Genomic DNA, 17703 nt, shown 5'->3' on the forward strand with positions numbered 1-17703 from the left:
TGCTTCTGTTAATCTCTCTGGACTGTTCCTCTCACAACTCCTTGGTTTTTTTACTGCGTAATATCTAAATTTCCCAAATTGCTCTCACAGCCCTACAGAGGTTCACAAGCTTTAGCTCTGGTAGCTGATGCCATGCTCCCAAGTCTGCACACTTTTTTACCTGGCAACTGGTGAGCATGCTGAGAGGGGGCTTTTTCAGGTGCCATCACCTAAGGAGAGGATGTCTTATACACAGCCTCTTGATTCACCTCTCTCCACACAGATACTGAAATATTTTCACCTGTGAATCCCATGTGCTACGCTGCTAAAATAACAGGCAAGACAAAGCATGTTCCTAGGAAAGAAGGGATTTCTTACAATCAAGGCCCTACCTTTTTTTTTTCTTTTTTTGTATTTCCCCCCCCTTTTCTTTTGCACTAACTCACCTGCATATTTTGGCTGGAGGTAGAAGAGCCGTGCAAATGAGAGCCTCTGCATCTCCCCTGGCGACAGTATGTCATACCTGTATCAGGGTTGAGATTCAAAATCCCCCTCAAAAAGACAGCTCATTTGATGAAAAGCTTATGGTTGCTGGTATCAGAGACTCCAGCAATCAAGTGCCCCTGTGCCCCCCACCCCTCTGGGACTCACTTTGCACCCCTGTGCACAGTCAGCTGCCTGCAGAGAAGCATGGCTGGTGATGCTGTCATTGACTTTTGGGGCGTGAAGGCTTTCCCCTTGTACACTGCCCACCTCCCACAGGACACAGCTGGACACAGATGTTTGTAAGTCCAGCAGCAATGTGCCTCTACTTAGAAAAGCTCCCCACCCAGACAGGTCTAAGACAACTGGCGGCTGCCAGCTGGACACCGGACACTTCTACATTGCCAATTTACTGCTGGGACAACTATACATTGACAGAATCTGGGGAGCAGGCAACTCTGCTCACAGTACTCTGATTTTTGCAAGGAAACTATATATATCGGGGAGTTTAACTGTATGACTCACACAATTTGTAAATCAGAAAATTAAGGATGACATAAAGGCAATTAAATAAAATGTGAGCTATTTTCTAAAAGTAATGTTAAACAATCACACTTAAGAAACATCAAAACTCAGTTTTTGTAAGTGATGCTCAGGACTGCAACCTGAAATTAGCTGTTCATAATAAGTTTGTGTGTCTGGCGTCCAGATGGCAGTGGTGAGTTGATAGCATCTGGTTGTACCTTTCCCCACCCAGAGCGATCACCTGAATTCACACAGATGATAAGCTTCCTTACCAGTTCCAGTCCACCTGTTCATCCAGTCCTCCAGCCCTCACCAGCAAATCAGTCTGCAGAGGACACAGCAAACTTGAGAAGACAGTCCTAACCCTGTCAGCCCATGGACCTGAGCACAACCACCCACTTCCTGCTATTCTCTCTTTTCCCACTTAAGCTGAAGTTGCTCCATACCCATATTCCTCTGCCTGTCCCATGGACAATCCTATCCCACCTGCAGTGGCCCTGAACGTGTCCAGCACAGGGTCACACTGTGCTGCTATAAAGCCTCATCCCCTCTTTCTCCACTGACAGCACCAAGAAAGAAGGCAGCAGCACTACTGGGGACTCACCAGTCCAGCTATCTCCAGGAACCGCATAATTCTCTCATCATCTGCAGACCCTAGGGGAGGAAGCAGTAAAGCATAAGCAGAGCCAATGTCTGTTGAGACACAGCTCAGGAGGAGTCAGTGTGGCAGGAGGGAAGGATTGGAAGATCTCCTGAGATCCAGTGTAGCTGATCCAACTACTTAGGCATATTGGGTCCTGAGCTTGGGCACAGAGCTTGGCCACAGAGCTCCCAAAGACTGACTTTCCTTAAAAATGTTAAACATGAATGTGAGCAGCTTGCCAGGAGGTAGCCAGTCTCTACAGATACACCCGAGACTGGAGCAGAAAAGCTGTGCATCTGCCATGGACCTCTCTGAAATGGCTGAAGAACCACACAGTATCTGATGGCAGCAGCTACTCTCTGCAAGACTGCAACTCCCAAGTGTTTGAAAGCAGCACGTAGCACTGCTTCACTCAGACAGAAACTGAAAGCTGGACATCTGCAAGCTGCAGCAGACCACATGTGGTCTGCCTTGGGAAGAAGGTAGGGCAGAGAAAGGATCCATGTAGTCTGGCCTTGACAGCATGCAAAGCCCTGGGACATCATTTGAAAAAGAGGAACAGTGAAAAATTGAGGTGGATGGAAAATGAGAAGGCAGGCATGGCTTGCCAAAAGGGAGGCTCTAAGGTTGTACCAGACAGATGTATCCCAACAGCAAGTTTAGGGCAGCAAGGTGCCTCAATATATGTGCCTAGAACAACATGCAGGGCACAGCAGCCTTTCCACAATGCATCAAGGGAATACACTCTCCCCAAAAGGAGGGAACACAACTGACCTTAGCCTACAGAAAGGTACGTCTACCAGGGAAAAGCAAAGGGCAACAAAGGTGAAATGAATGAGCGCTCCTGTCAACACGGTAGGGAGGAAGCTGCTGTGGACAGGACAGAGAGCTGACATCACAGGGTTGGCTAATTGCTCTGATGAATTTGCACATACCTGAAATGGGGTAGATCTCCTTCAGGGGATAAATCACCTGTTTAACAGACCAGAAGGAGCTATGTCAAAGGGAGCTGGACACAGCCCATTGGAGATGCAACAGCAGTGGCATGAACTCAGGCACGAGGGAAGAAGTAGCCACAGAATACTCCCTCCTGCAGGCCCTTCTGTGGCACACAGGTTTGTGAAGCAGAACCACAACTGTGAGCAGAGTAGGGGCCAGAGCAGAGCTTGCCCCTGGGCTCACCTGCTCACGCAGGCTTCCATCGGTGAAGAAGGGTCGCTGTGGCAGGAACACCACACCCCGGGGGCCAAAGCAGGTCAGCATCTTGATACTCCCTGCACAGAGACACACACACAAGCCTGCTGTGTCAGCCAGCAACTCCCCAGTACCCCCCGTGCAGTCCTGCCCTGTGCAGTAGCAAACAAATCCCAGAAAAGGTAGATTTGCAACACAGGGCAATGAAATGAGAGCTGGGGCAGAGTATGAAGTACAGAGATGGGTGGCTCCAATGTGTCAGTGACACACTGACTTATCACAAGGTGGCATTGGCCTCAGAACCACACACTGCCACCTTTCAAACTCAGGGCAACCCTGGATGAGAAAGAGAAGGCTGTGGCAAGCAGCAGTCCTTACCCCGTGTGCTCTCCCAGAGTCCCCCAAGGACCCTCAGGAGAGATGTCTTCCCAGTACCAGTGTTCCCGACAATCATCACGCTGTTTCCTTGTGAGATCCTGAGGCTCAGGTCCTTGATGAGCAGTTTGCCAGACGATGGCACCGAGAAAGTCACTTGCTCCAGAAGGAAAGCTGTGTCCCTTGGCTCTGGGTCCTCCTCAGAATGGCTGCTGGGCCACCACCATGACAAAGAAGGAGAGATCTGGAGGTAAGCCATGCTGCTGAGACTGGCAAGGATCAGGCACCTTAGATCTCCCATGCCTGTGTGACAGCAGCCCTGCCCCACACTCCACAGGAATGACACAGCACAGTGAGCACTGCCTGCTCTAACCAACTGCATCCAAAAGCATGTAACACCAAGGGCCACCTCCATCCTGTAACAGCCCCCCACTCTGGCATGTAAGTTGCAAGCCAGCCAGTTGCTGCGGGGAGACTCACCCATCTAAATCCCAGCTGGCTTTGGCTTCTGAGTAGTTATTTTTTTTTCTGCCAAGGCTCAGCAGGGTCTCCTGCAGTTCACCAATCCTGGACAAACAAGAGGTTGCATGAATGCCAAGAACAACTCTAGCAGCCTTCTCACAACATCCAAACTTGTTTGTGCTTGTTCACAAGCGACTGTGCTTCCTATGGATTTAGCACTAACCTGGGCTGTGTCTTGTCCCACACTCCCCTCTCCTGCAGAGAAGCTCACCTGTGTGTGTAGCCAGCTACATCAGTCACAGTGCTGGAGAGGTCTATGAGCTGGCTGAAGCAGCCGATGAGGTAGATGGAAACAAAGGCATTCTAGGGAGAAATCACATGGCAGAGCAAGGGTCACAGCTAAGCCAAAGAATATTGAATATCAGATATTTTTTCATGCTAGCAGGTCCAGCAAGATGAAAGAGGGATGAAGTCACCCAGGATGGTGGGAATGAAGGAGAAGGTGACCATATTCAGATGCAGCAAGGCTTCCCTGCTCAGTACAGCAGTTCTTGCCTGGTAGACACATTTCCTGCCACCAAGGGATGGTATTTGCAGAGCACCTGCTGGCCAGCCCAGCACACTTGCACTGTCCAAGTCCTGCAGATCCATGCCACCAGCCCTGCCCCAGCACCATAAATGGTTCACAGCAGGGTGCCTCAACCTGCAGTGCTCACAAAGCTATTTTTAGCTCTGCATTCTCTATCACAAGCCAGTTTTTCATTTTGGAACGAGTCAGGTCAGGAAGGCGAATGCAAGCCAGCTCAGCCTGGTAGGTGGCCAGGCTCACCAGTCAGCAGCCCAGGGCATAACCCAGACATGCAGCACTGCACAGACCCAGTCCGTCCCCCCTTACACTGCTGAAAGCCAGAGGCTTTCTGACCTCTTGCTTTTTTTAGACACAGAGGTCTGAGCTAGGAAACACATACATAGACGTGTCCTTGACAGCTCTCATCCTCAGGTTAATCATACACCAGCTGGCTCTCAGCTCCCATTTCCATGCCATCACGGGCAGGAACAGTCTAACCTGAAGGTCAATGGCTGCAGGTTATCAAGCTCCAGTGTCATCAGTCCCACATGAAACCTCCATCCTCAGTGCCTGCTCACCCTCCACAATAGGGTCTTGGAGATCACCCTTAGCTCACCTTGCTGACGAGGGCGCTGAGCTCTGTTGGACTTAGGACTCTGTAGACCCCAGAAAAGATGGGAATAGCAATAACGACATAGCTCAGGATGCTACCCAGGTAGTCAAATGTGTTGATCCCAACTGGGCAGAAGCACATTGAGAGAAGACAGTGAGTTAGGGTGGGAATTTCTCTCCCAGACAGGCTCAAGTGCAGCCCATGAGCCTGGACAGAGGAAGACACATGGTCTTTTCTCAGCTTTTCACAGTGCACCTGAGCAGAAGAACGCATTTTGCAAAATAGCTCAAGCACCACAGTGAAAATCCATTTGCCAAGGAAAGGGCACTTTGGGGCAGGCCCCGAGCAGAGAAACATCATCCAGACACACAACTTACAAACCACCATGGACCAAAAGCCACTTTGTCTCCTTGTTTCTACTCTTCAGGGGCCTGGATGACTCAAAAGAAACAGGAGGGAGAGCAAAAAGTAAACTCTGGGGCAAGATGGCTGGCAGCAAAGTCTGTCTTGGAGCACAGGACAGGCAGAGAGACTTCAGGCTCCAAACACCCACAGAGACATCTGCGTTCAGGGTTCTGCCTCCCTTACATTGCTCAGAAGCTCACTATGCTGGTGAGATGAGGAAGAGCTGTCTTAATAGTGGTCATTTAACACCCAAACCTGGTCTCGGTAACACTGGGAGAAGAGAGACTTTCAGCAGACAACTATGATTAAGGGACAGGCTCTATACAGAAGAAGTTTCCACAGCTCCCAACCACGTATACAGTCCTCTCCTGCAAAGCTCAAGTCCTTCCCTCTCTTCCTGGCCACTGAAAACCTGCCCCACAAAAAACACAGATTCCTGCAGATCCCCCTTTTGGGTCTTGCGTTCTCTGACTTAGCTGGGTCCTCCACAACTCTGCTCTCTATGAGAGCATATCCATAACAGGATTTCCCATTTAGGATTGCAGGAGGCACTCTGTTTATCCTCATAGCTTTCACACACCAGCAAGAGGCAGCAGAAATAAACCCTGCACTACTGCTCTAGCAGTAGGGTTCCCAAGCCTGTGGGCCACCACAACGGAGCTACCACATGCCCCACTTCACCCCCAAAACTCCCCACTCACTGTGTAGCCACAGCTCCTTGCCTATCAGCTCCCTCTGGGTCTGCAGCAGGCTCTGCAGCCTCCGGTTTGTGCGCATGTGCTCCACTCGCCCGGCCCTGTTAAACAAGATCACAACATGTCACAGACATCCTGGGAACACCACAATGAGGTCAAAGCACAGGCTTTAGGATTGAGGCTTGGAAAGGGTCTGGCACCTTAGCCACCACAAAACAAGTCCTTTGTTGAGCAGAAACTGAACAACGAGGAGTGCCTTCCTGAAGAGTTTAATCAAAAAAACCAACTCTGGCTGAAACAAGCAGCCCTCCAAATCTCTCCATGGATGCTGCTGTTGCATACAGGAGGAGGTGAGGCAAGGCCCAACACTGTCAGCAAGGCCCCAGCCTGGAGCAATGCACACCCAAAGTCACACACACTTTCCAAGCGGAGCCTGGTTGGAAAGGGGAATGGCACCACTATACACCTGGAGCCAGAAAGGAGAGGGCAGAGGCGAGTCCAGGAGGTGGCAGCAAGCCAACACTGCCTGCATGGCCAGTGTCTTCAGACCACTTCTTCCTGTTCCCCAACCCGGAGGCAAGTAAAAGCCACCTGGGACAAGTACAAGCCCCAAGCAGTGCAGCCCCCAGTGCAGGTGGCCCCAGACACACAGCCTTCTTTTTCCCAGGGGTATCTCTGTGGACATTGGGGGTCACCCACCACCTGAGCTAGCGGTGATGCTCCCACAGCCACATTAAGCTAGTAGCAAGGAGGCACATCTCGGCTATCAACCACCACCTTCAGACAGCGTGGCAGCTCCTGCTCCTTTGCAAAGGCTGGGCTGCCCTCAGGTGGCAAAATGAAGGGAGAGCTCCACATCAGGCTCCAGACTCCCATCTGCTGCGGGAGCTCTTGCCCCTGCCACCCAGCACAGGCTTGGGTCCAGCACACACCCACACTTCTACCATGCTGAAACGGGGCAGTCACTAGGGCCCGAGCAGGTAGGGCCAGGAACTGCACAAAATAAATACACAGTAAGATATTTTTAAGATTCTCCATTTTAAAGTTTCACGGTTCTTAGAAAAATAAATTTTCTTTCTCAAAAATACATCATGTTAGAATTAAATTTGACATTACTCTCCTACAACCCCCCTTGGTTAACTTTTGAGCTGCAATCTTTGCTGCTGAATACTCAGAAAGGACAAAGCCTTGGACACAAGGAGTTAAAGGTACTGGAGACCAGAGCTATTCTTTCTTTTGTAGATGTAGAGAGACTGCTATATCAGTTTTGGATTTTCCTCCCATTCAGTTCACTTTTAAAGCAAGTTTGCCTAGAAACCAAAGTATTAAAAAGGTGACAGTGCTTAGGTTTTGTTTCTTCCTTTATACCAAAATGATGCTTGGGCATGTGCAAGAGAACAAGAACAGACTGAGAGAAAAGTCTGGCAATCAAAACCAGCCACTTGCCACATGCTCCTCCTCTTGCAGGATTCTAGGAATGCAACCTTTAAAAATATTCCTTTATTTTTAATTAAGATTCATACCATGTAAATGCCTGGTTTTGTGCAATTCAGTTAAATTCTAGTTTCCCACCACATGAAGCTTTTCTACTAATGAACTGTATTGAAATAAGACACTCCATCTTCTGGTATAATACTTCACTTTCTTTTGTCTACTTGGTAATAAAATAAAAAAACATCAAAATTGTGAGGAAAAGTACTGCAGCTTAAATAAGGGCATGTAATTAGAGTATCTTCTCCATTAAGAAAAAATATAATCAACCAGAAAGAATCAACCAGTCCACAAAGAAATAACTCAAACTTGCCAATGCAAACCAAGATTGATTTCAGTTGTTTAAATCAGAGTTTCATGCCTGTCAGTATAAATCTTTATGAAAATGTTGATTTTGAATCAAACCAGTTTGGGGACAGCACCACAACACTTGAAACGCTCAGTCATTACAGCACGAAGAAGCCAAATGCAGATCACAGGCAGGGAAGACCAGAGACAGGACAGCTGCTGCTTGCTTAAATTCTTGGAAGAGATGTGATTTCACAACACACAGGGCAAAGGCAGACACACAACAGAGGAGGAATAACTTCTTGCCACCAACCAGGCACCCCAACAGTAAAATCATGGCCTTTTTCCTGGCTTCTAGCCATTTTTGTGAAACACCTTAAACACTCCAAGCAGCAGCTCAACAGACTTCAGGGCATCTCTAAGCAGGGAGGTGCTGCTGGGCTCCCAGCTGTGTGCTCAGCTCTGGGGTAAATGGCACTGTGTAAATTGAGAGAGCAGCAGTGCAGTGTTGGGAGGGTCAGGGTGCAGACTGACCTCCAGCAGCAAGCAAAAGTAAGGAGGCCAGTCAACAGCCAGCATACCCACAGAAGACTCATAGGTTGGCAGCAGCAGGATGGGGCCAGAAGCAACCTGCAGTAAGTTCTTGGGTGAACACCCTGACAAGATGCAATGAGATGGTGAGCAAACTTCCTGGTAAGGAAATGGCAAAACATCAGCAATGGTCTCTAAGCCAGCACCAAATCTGCATTGGGCCTCTGGGAATGTAAGAAGGGAGATAGAGAAAAAATAGTTGTCTGCAGCTGCTGTGGAGTATTTCTGCAGACAATGTGCAGAATGCAAAGGAGAATGGAGTGTCAGGGCTGTATGACACAGTGTCCTGGTTTGAGCCAGGATGAAGACACTTTTCCTTTTACTGATTATTTTTCCTTCAGTAAGCTCTCTTTCAACTAGTAGTAAGTGTTCCAGCTAGGACTGGTAACAGTGGAATGTTTATGTTACCACTGGAACTCCAAGGTTTGCTCTACTGGCTCAGATGCTGCCAGGAGATCTATGATCCCCCCCCGTAGGAGGCTGAATTAGACGGACAGCAAAATTGGCCAGAGATATTCCATTCCATATATCTACATAAGCTCAGAGGAAGGTCAAAGATCACAGAAGACAACTTCCTTCCTGCTTCTTCTTCCCTTCCACCCATGGCCGGGGTCCGGGGAGAACTCCGTCCATCCATCACCATCGAGCCCCAGGCTGGAGCTCTCCTGACCCTCATCACTCTGTGCTCTCTCTGGCAGCTCTGGGACTTTTTGGGACTGCTCGTAGCTAAGGAGATGCTGTGGGAGTTGCTGGGGGTGGGGAGAGGGATTTGCACATTCCTGCACACATTTGTATATAATTGTACATATTTTATTTTATCATTAGTGTTTAATTAAAGCTGTGCAGTTTAGTTTTCAATCCAGAGAGTCTCTCTCTCATTCTTTCTCTCCTTCCCTACCTGGGTGGGAAGGGATTGAGAGCACTGTTGTCTCTGGTTTAATTGCCAATGCTGAGTCAAACTGACACATAGCAGAAAGGAATGGACAGAAAGCTCTGGGTGCAGCAACAGGACTTGAACTCCTCTGGGATACATGAATACAAGGATGCCCCGAGGCGGGAGGATCCTTATGAGGATGTAAAGAAATGAACACAACTAACCTGTAGAAAGCAGCTGGTTCCGCGTTGACACGAATCTGCATGTGCTTGAACCTGGACAACCCAAAAAAACATCATCAGGACTGTGCACAAATGAACAGCGAATTATGTAGCCAACTTCCTTGCTAGGGGAAACTCTCTACAGAAATACGCAATAGGCTCAAAAAGACACCAGAGACCAAGCCTTAGCACAAAGTAACATCATTCTGGGCTAGATCAGTGGTGCTTTTTTTTGGTATCCTGCCCTCTGTACACAGTCTCAGCCCCTGTGCCTCCTGTTTGCTAGTCCAGCATCTCCATCATACAGAATCACCACAACCAACTGCCCTAGTCTGGGCTTCCTGAGCCACACCAGCTTCTGCTGCTGTCCCTGTATCCCCTGAGCTCTAGGGAAAAATGCAAAGCCTGGGTGACACACACCCAGCCAACACTGCAGGCAAAGGGGAGGAGATGAGTTACAGAGCACATGAAAAGCTGTTTCAGGCACTTAATTAAGGTGGTGTTGAAGAAACACCCTCATCTCAGTACATGCAGATAACTGAACTTGCACCTGCACTCAAGGAAGCTCCACGTGCAGTTTTCTTCAACACATCCAATGCCCTAGCACAGGCCTCAGCGAGAGCAATCAGCAGGTAAGTAGCCTGGAGATGGAACCAAAGGCACTGCCTGCCATATCACCAGGCAGTGAAAGGGGTGGCAGGGGCTCAGTACATGGGCCCTGGGGCAGCACTGCACAGGCAGGTTTCTCTGAGCATGGTGAAAATCACAGACAAGAAAAGTAGGTGCGTACACAGCACTGAATGGGGAAAAAAATGCAGCTTTCACAGGAGCTGCCAAGAGGCAGTGAAAATACTGCCCTACCAGGACTCACCTGAAATCCCCCTCCAGTTTTTCCTGCTGCACAAGTTTAGACACAATTGGGTTCATCAATACCTTGTTGACAATTGTCCCAATAACGAAATAGCCAAAGATGCTCACTGGGCCTAGCCAGCCTGTGCTACAGAGGAGGAGAAAGAGAGGTCAGCTAATAATCTAAGCAAAAGGACATCCCACCATCAAGGTAGTCAGAGCCCTCAACTGCCATCTCTCTTGGCTTTCACATAGGTTTGGGGGCCAGCACTGCATATCTCAGCATCCCCAAGAATTCCCTTTGGAGTACAGAGACCACTTCCCCACACACACAAGCATCCAGCTGGGGAGTTGCAATGTGGGTGCCAGGCTCCAAAAAAAGAGCATAGGAAAGAGGCATGAAAGCAGGGCCAGGAAGAGTCCTTACCTGTGGAAGCACTGGTATGTGTAGTAGGCCAGAGTGAAGGGTGAGATGATGAGCTTGCTGGCCATGGAGCTGAGCTGCCTGCAGAACCTCTCCACATCCTGGCTGATGCGCTGGTCCCTGTTCAACACAAAGAGCCACTGACACAGTGAAACCCCAGAAGCAAGAACCAGCACTAACTCCCTAACAAGGCATGAGCCAGGCTGTTTCATTGCCTGAACTTAGGACAGGGTGCAGGCCAACAGCCCTGCCTGGGAGGGACGTGCAGCTGTGACTTTCATTCCACCATAGCAGATAATTTCCATGGCCCAGCAGGACTCACCCAAGGGCCCTCCTGGCACCCTGGAAGTAAAGCTCCTGCTGTTACTTTCATCCTGTTCCTTGTATTAACCCCTTGTTCCACTTTCAGCAACATTGTCCAACTCTGTGCCAAAGGTCTCTGCATCCTTGTCCTTTACTCCTCTCCTGGACCCACCCCTGTACTATCAAAAAAACTAGACTCTACCTCCAACCTTCAGTAAGGGTGCTGTACCTCAGGCACCAGATCTACCAGGACTGGCTAGGGCACAGGCCAGGCCTTCACCAGCTGTTGGACATGTGCAAACGCTTCCATCAAAGCCACCTTACATCATAGCTGGTCCTTTCACCCTGAATGGAGTGCCTTCTGGTTTCTTGGCTGCAAAGAAGAAAGAGCTTCCACCCACTTCCATCCCACAAGAGCTGGCAGCAGCACATCAAGATTCTTTGCCCCATTGGCAGCAGGCACACGGGTGACAGACCCTCAAGTTCCATCCATTCCACTGCTGAAAAAAGAGTTGCATTTGGGGTAACTAGAAAGGATTTCAGCATATTTACTCCCTTGGCACCTCATTTGTTCAGAGCACGGGGTGAGGGCTTCAGTTTGATGCACTAAGCACAGGTGGAAAGGCCATGACTATGAAAGCTGGAGTACAGAATAAAGAGTAAGGCTGGACTCCTGCTTAGCCATCACTGCAGGTACAACCAAACGGACATTCATCTCTTGACTCTTTTGAAGCTCTGGAATAGCAAAGAATAGCAAGGGATTTAATAATGGGGCAGCTCTCACCCTGACTGACCTTAGAATCATAATTTTTACTGTAATTGTTCCCATAAAGTTGTAATTCAAGTTGTGCTCTGACTCACATTGACGGATATTGTTTTTTACAAGCTATTAAGCAACATGTAATGATAACACATAAACATCAACTCAAATGCCCTGGTAGGAGCCACAAGTGTTTGTCTGCCACTCAGAATCCACTCTTCATTCCCTCTAGATGGATGACACCATGCACCTAACACTCAGTTTGGTTTGCACTGCATAAATGGGAGGTCACTTTTTTGTTCTAGTTCATCCTTTAAGCACCTGGTACAGGGAAGAAACTCTCATTAAATGAACTGCAAGACTAAGAGAATTTTTGTAGTGGCACCAAAAAAAAAAAGAAAAAAGACACTAAATAAGTTTGGATGTTTGAGCAGGAGCAAAGTAGTAATGAAAACTACTCTGGAGCAATCCCATACATTCAGTCTGCTAAGGTCAGGAGAGCTGGCTAGATCACTGTGGGGCAGGCTGACCCAGTTATCTCATGCATTTCATGGCACAATGTGAACACATTCCTTGGTTAAAAATAAACCTGAGCAGGACAGTCACGTGGTGAGGGGCTGCTGTCCTCCCCCCAGCCCCCTCTCAAAGGAAAAGACAGGCAAGACAGGAGCTTTTGGCCATGGCCATTGTGCTGCATTGCCTGGGAAGCCTGTATGCCTTGGTGCCAGGAATGGCTTTTTAACCTCTCCTTGCAACTCCATACCACTGCAAGAACACTATGAGAAACCAACATTTAAGGAGGGTGGGAGTAAACCTGACAGGAGCTGGAAAGCACATCAGCACCATGAAGCTGTGATTTCATGTTTGGCAGCAGGGCAGTTTGACCCAAGCTAGGCCCTCCCCGTGCTTGCTGCTCTCCATGTGCATAGCTGCTTGCTCTTACTCGGGATGTCTCCTAGCCCTGGGCCACCAGAAGCAGCCAGGGAACTGGTCTGGCTGAAAAATGATACAGACAAAAAAAACCACAAGAGATCTCCACCATGATTTCACTGTAGAGCCACAAAGACCATGTGCTTGCCCCACAAAGAGGCAAGGACAGGCAGCCAGGAGCACTGGGCAGCAGAAGCACAGAGGCTGCTTCAGTTTCTTGAGGTCACCACTATTACCAACAGTTAGGAGTCCCTGCAAGACAGCCATGTCTCACAAGGACCATGGACTTAGTCTCCTCTCGTGCCATCAATGTGGGAGATGGCACCAGTGCAGTGACTAGACAAGGGGTACACCCTCCACAGGAAAAGAGCTTGGGGTCTCAAAACAACTGTATAAAGCCACAAAATATGGAAAACTTCCTCGTTTCTATTATTTTCAGTATTTAATAACTTCTTTAAAACTCTGAAAGGGGAAAAAAGGGCCTTTACTTCTCACATGTCTACTGTAGAACTTTTAACTCTTCAAAGTGTTTAACTATGATGGCAGTGTCCTGTGGCCAGGGTAAGCAGGCAGCTGTGAGGAAGCTGTGTTGGACCTTCTCTGCACAGCATGGGCAGATCAGCAGCTCTGCAGTAAGCAGGACAGTTTATGAAGCAAACTGGAAATGGGTCTCAGGGTGGGCTGGCATAAGCAACGAGGATCTGAATGCTCCTCCTTTCATGTTCAAGTAACCCATGACATTTCCTTCCTACAAACAGGAAAGGGGAAATGCAGCCCTCGTACAGTGCAAAACAAAGCCCTTCCTGGATGTGGATCTATAGGTTATCAAAACCACCAAAAATCCAGCTAAACAAAACTATGTTCACTTGGAGACTCTGGTGGCTGAAGTTCAAACAGAACGACAAGGACTGTCCCAGCACTCTGCCTATATGAAGACAAGGAGAGGCAATGCTCTCTGACTCCAGCCAGGCCCTTTGCAATATCACACTGAGTGTCAAGGGTTGAGTTTGCAGACAGCATGTTTTATAGCAGCACCAGATCCCTGTTCTGCCAGATCTCCATTTTTCTCAAAACAGAAACATCCTTCTCCTAAAACCATCATGACCAGCAGTCACGGGAGATCCCAGCAACAAGTGCCACCTCCCACCCAGGGCAGATGAAGGTATTTGCGCTCGATTGCAAAAGCTTCTAGGGCTCAAGCCCCTACCCAGAGACAGAGAGAAGCCAGGAAAAGCATGGAGCAGCCCACAAGAAGCCAAGCACGAGGCTGAGAGAAGCCACAGGCAGCCTACGGGTTATCGATGTCCTCACGCAGCACGTGCAGGCTGTAGTAGACCTGGCCCTGGAAGTAGCAGCTGTGAAGGTACTCGGTGAGGGATTTCCTCCAGCTCACATACATCATGTTGCAGATAAACTGGTCGAAACTTTTTAGCTGGAATAAGGGCAAAGACAGACAAGGAGAGACGAGTGAGACAAACAAGCACTTCCCAAAATGAAATAAAAACTAATCGTTTGTACCAATGATCCATCCCACACGTAGCTACCTAAGGGGGCAAGGGCAGACCTAGATTCTTTGTCACCAGGATCATTCCAGGAGCCATGGTCAGCCTTCTCCCCTCCCAAGACACAGAAGCCTCTGGCTGGTCTTACCATGGAGTTCACTACGATCAGAGTAAGGGCAACAGCAGTCACTACTTTGAACCCGGAGAAGTCCTTGCTCCCCAGAACCTCGTAGTACCGGCTGGGGATGACGCCGACCTGGTAAATCACCAGCTGCTCTGGAGGAAAGAGGCAAGCACGGGAAGGGAATGAGGGACGGAGGCGGCACGGCACAGCGGGGAGCCCGGGAGAACGGGGGGCAGAGGCGGCGTGCAGCCCTCCGAGCCCGCCGCCGCAGGCTCACCCAGCAAGGCGACGCAGAGCAGCGTCAGGAACATCAGCGGGCCCGGGGAGGCCCATCTGGGGAAGAGGACGCGCAGCAGCCGCAGGAAGCGCCGCAGGAACACCCCGTCCAGCCGGGGACCGGGCCTACAGCGGAGGAAGACGCGGGGGCCGGCAGTGAGCTCTTGGGGTGCTACCCTCCCCGCCGGGGCCCCGGCCGCATCCCCGAGCCCGCCCTCACGCACCCCCGGCCCGGCCCGGCCCCTCCTCACCGGCCGCCGGCCCCGGCGACCCCCGCCCCGGCTCTGCCTCCCGCCATCACCGCACAGCCCGACCCTCCCGGACCAGGCGAAGCCCCGCCCCCCGGGCGCTACGGCATGAATATTCATCACCGCTCCTCGCCGTCCATGCGCCCCGCGCCGGGGCAGGCCCGGCCGCCGCCGCCCGCGCTTCCGGGAGCCGCGTCACCATGGAGACCCGCCCGCCAGCGCCGCCCCCTGCGGGCCCGGCCGGGCACGGCGCCCCCTGGCGGCGGCGGGGGGAAGGACGCGCCTGGCCGCGCTGCGCGGGGCGCCCGGGGTGCGGGTGTGCGGGGGTCCCGCATCGCTCCTCACCGCCTGCCTGCCTGCCTGCCTGCCTGCCTGCCTGCACAGCCGGGCCGCTGCCTGAGCCGCGCTGTCCCGGCCGCCTGCGCTGGAGCAAAGGCCCCCAAGGCGTGGCTTGGCAGTAGCATGGCTGCCGGGCAGGCTGGAGGGTCGAGCTGCATCCTCGCTGCCTCGGGCAGCAGGGCTGGAGAAACAGGGCATTGCCACCTGTTCTCCTAAGGAAGGAGCAGGACGAGCACCAGCTGCTCCCTCTGGGGACCCAGAGGCTGAGGGACGGGCCCCGTGGGCAGCGGGCATTGTCCACTTGTCGCAGGGGGCACAGGAAGGGAGGAGCGGGGCTGGTTCCTGCATGTTCGGGTTATTTTGGGCGGGCAGTGAGGTTTGGTATTGCTTTGGAAGGACGAACACCTTGTGGTGGCTACTGTCTGCAGCGGTTTTCTCAAGCCGGGACTTCAGGATAAAGCAGCCATCCCCAGCGTGATGGTGAATGGCAGCGTGTGCTCCCGGCGCTCTTGCCCAGAAGGGAAGAGGGCACCGCGACAACCCGAGCAGGCTGTAGAGAGGGAGCAATGGGCTGTGTCAGTGAATTTACCCTCTCTGGTTTCTCGGTGATCCCAAGTTTAATACAGAAACCAAGTATTTGTTTCCAGATTTGGACAGTCACCTGAACTCTGAGTTATGAGATGTTTCAGCACAAGTAAAATTCTGGACAAGTCTGATGATAAGAGATAGGGGATCCTACAAACTGGAGTCCCTTCCTTTCTTCAAGCACCTCTTGCATTCTGTTGATGCTGCTGCTTCTGCAGAGTCTGTGGGCTCCTGCACATACCCTGTAGGTCCCTCTTTCCATACACCAAGTAGCTGTGTTCTCCTGGCAGTTCCCCACCTCCCAGCCCTCTCTTTGTTCTTCTCCCTCAGCCTTGTATCCCCTGTCTTTGCTGTCCTGCTATCTGATCATGGATCCAGGCACTTCAAAACACTAAATCAGAGTATACATGCTTAGGGATGAAATAAGATGCATCAGTCTGTTTCCTCAGTGGTCTCCCTTTCTCCTTGCCCTCATCTCCCTTCTCTCAGCTCTTTTACTGCTGGAATTCACAATGCTATCAGTCATACCTAAAGGTTAAGCTCCAGAGGGCAGAGATCAGCCCTCTGAAAACCTGACCTCACTGATGACTAATTTTTATGTTAAAAGGATCAGGTTTTTTCTCAGCTGTTGCATCAGACCTGGGTGATGTTTGATCCTAGGCAGTCACATCCTCCCACGGTGCAAAATTGCAGCTGTGCCAATTGTGTGTGTCATCACATCAGTGGCTACTGGGACTGAACTGATTCCTTTGCTCCTTCACCCACCTTACGGCAAGGGGATATTCCTCCCTTTCCCTCCCTTGCTGATGAAATGGCTTCCCAGCACCAAGGGAGCCAGAGGATCTGACACAGAGATGAGATGGCCACAACTGTCTATCTTAAACCGTTCCTCCTGCCACCTCCTCCTTGCCCTTTGTCCTGTCCCTGTCACCCCATGACCACTACCTGATAAAAGACATGCTGGGAGCTCTCTTTAGTGAATCAGATCCAGGATTTTTTCTGGGATCCTTCCTAAGGCAGCCAAGATCAAGAACAACAGAGAAGTGCCTTCTCAGGGCCTCTCCATCCCCCCACCGAGGCTGTGCCCTAGACACTCAGAGCTGCTCTCAGCACTGAAACATTTACATCTTTTACAGCACTCTGGCTCTACTTCTCACGTTTCTCCCCCAGCAAACACCAAAGCCATTTCAGAGTGTGCCTGGGGGCAGGGCTTGCGAAAGGGCTGGGGAATCACAACTTGAGCAGGGTTGTATGGCTCTGTTTACACTGCAGAGCCATATCTCAGCTCCTTGACTAGGTACAGACCCAAGAGAAGCCCGCTCTGCATTGCTAACCTGTCACTAAACAGCCTGCTGTAGACCCAGGGAAGGGAGAGCTGAGCACGGCTGGTGGAGTCCCGGGCTTCTTGTGGCAGTGCAAGTTAGTTCTTTGTGGTGTTTAACTACAACCTCATCTGCTCCTGCTAGCTAGGTGTGAAACATCCCATCCTCCCCTGCCTGCTGTCCCATGCATTTTTCCCCTGCCCAGGACCAGTGTGGGATGCCCCCGTCCAGATCCTCCCAGCCCCTGCCTCCCGGCAGTCCCACTGCCCCCTTGTGCTGCCGCTTCCCTCCGGGCCCTCTGCTCCTGCTGGCCTAGAGCTGGGATATAGGGAGCTGCCTGACAAACCCATCTTTCAGCACCTCTGGGGTAAGTGGCACTGGATGCTCTATCAAACAAGCAGCAGCTGCCGTGACCACCGAAAGTAACACTAAACAGCAGCCTTGACTCTGCAGCTGGTTCTCCTACGGGTTTCCCATCCCAGGTCTTTCTTAATGCTGCCAGGTTCGTGCAGTGTTGTGTAATGAAGTACTGAATATCGCCTTCCCGGACTTTCCAAAATTCAATCTGCCATTTCCTGTGCGTGTTTCCAGTCTCCATCCTCTTCATATGTGCTTGTTGTTAATGGAGCTTGCA

At 50.8% G+C, this 17703-nt stretch overlaps 1 protein-coding gene across 14 annotated transcripts in view; it reads right to left on the reverse strand.

The window, feature by feature from the left end:
- Positions 1-14995, reverse strand: part of ABCD4 (ATP binding cassette subfamily D member 4) — a 16777-nt gene extending 1782 nt beyond the window's left edge. For 3 of the 14 annotated variants that reach the window (XR_007889599.1, XR_007889600.1, XR_007889601.1), the window contains exons 1-18: positions 14827-14898; positions 14577-14701; positions 14324-14451; positions 13966-14105; positions 10684-10800; positions 10279-10404; positions 9411-9461; positions 5949-6043; positions 4846-4967; positions 3933-4024; positions 3680-3766; positions 3203-3411; positions 2813-2904; positions 2566-2602; positions 1592-1641; positions 1260-1312; positions 426-502; positions 161-334 (exon numbers count right to left, since the gene is read on the reverse strand). Coding sequence is in view for 11 of the 14 variants with exons in the window: in XM_051620504.1 (XP_051476464.1) it covers positions 426-502; positions 1260-1312; positions 1592-1641; positions 2566-2602; positions 2813-2904; positions 3203-3411; positions 3680-3766; positions 3933-4024; positions 4846-4967; positions 5949-6043; positions 9411-9461; positions 10279-10404; positions 10684-10800; positions 13966-14105; positions 14324-14451; positions 14577-14701; positions 14827-14873 (1648 nt within the window). In the remaining 3 variants the exon portion in view is untranslated. The other 11 variants (XM_051620504.1, XM_051620510.1, XM_051620511.1 and 8 more) reach the window with 9 other exon arrangements.
- Between the last annotated feature and the right edge of the window lie 2708 nt (positions 14996-17703).

Source organism: Apus apus, chromosome 5, assembly GCF_020740795.1.
Source record: "Apus apus isolate bApuApu2 chromosome 5, bApuApu2.pri.cur, whole genome shotgun sequence".
NCBI classification, from domain to species: Eukaryota; Metazoa; Chordata; class Aves; order Apodiformes; family Apodidae; genus Apus; species Apus apus.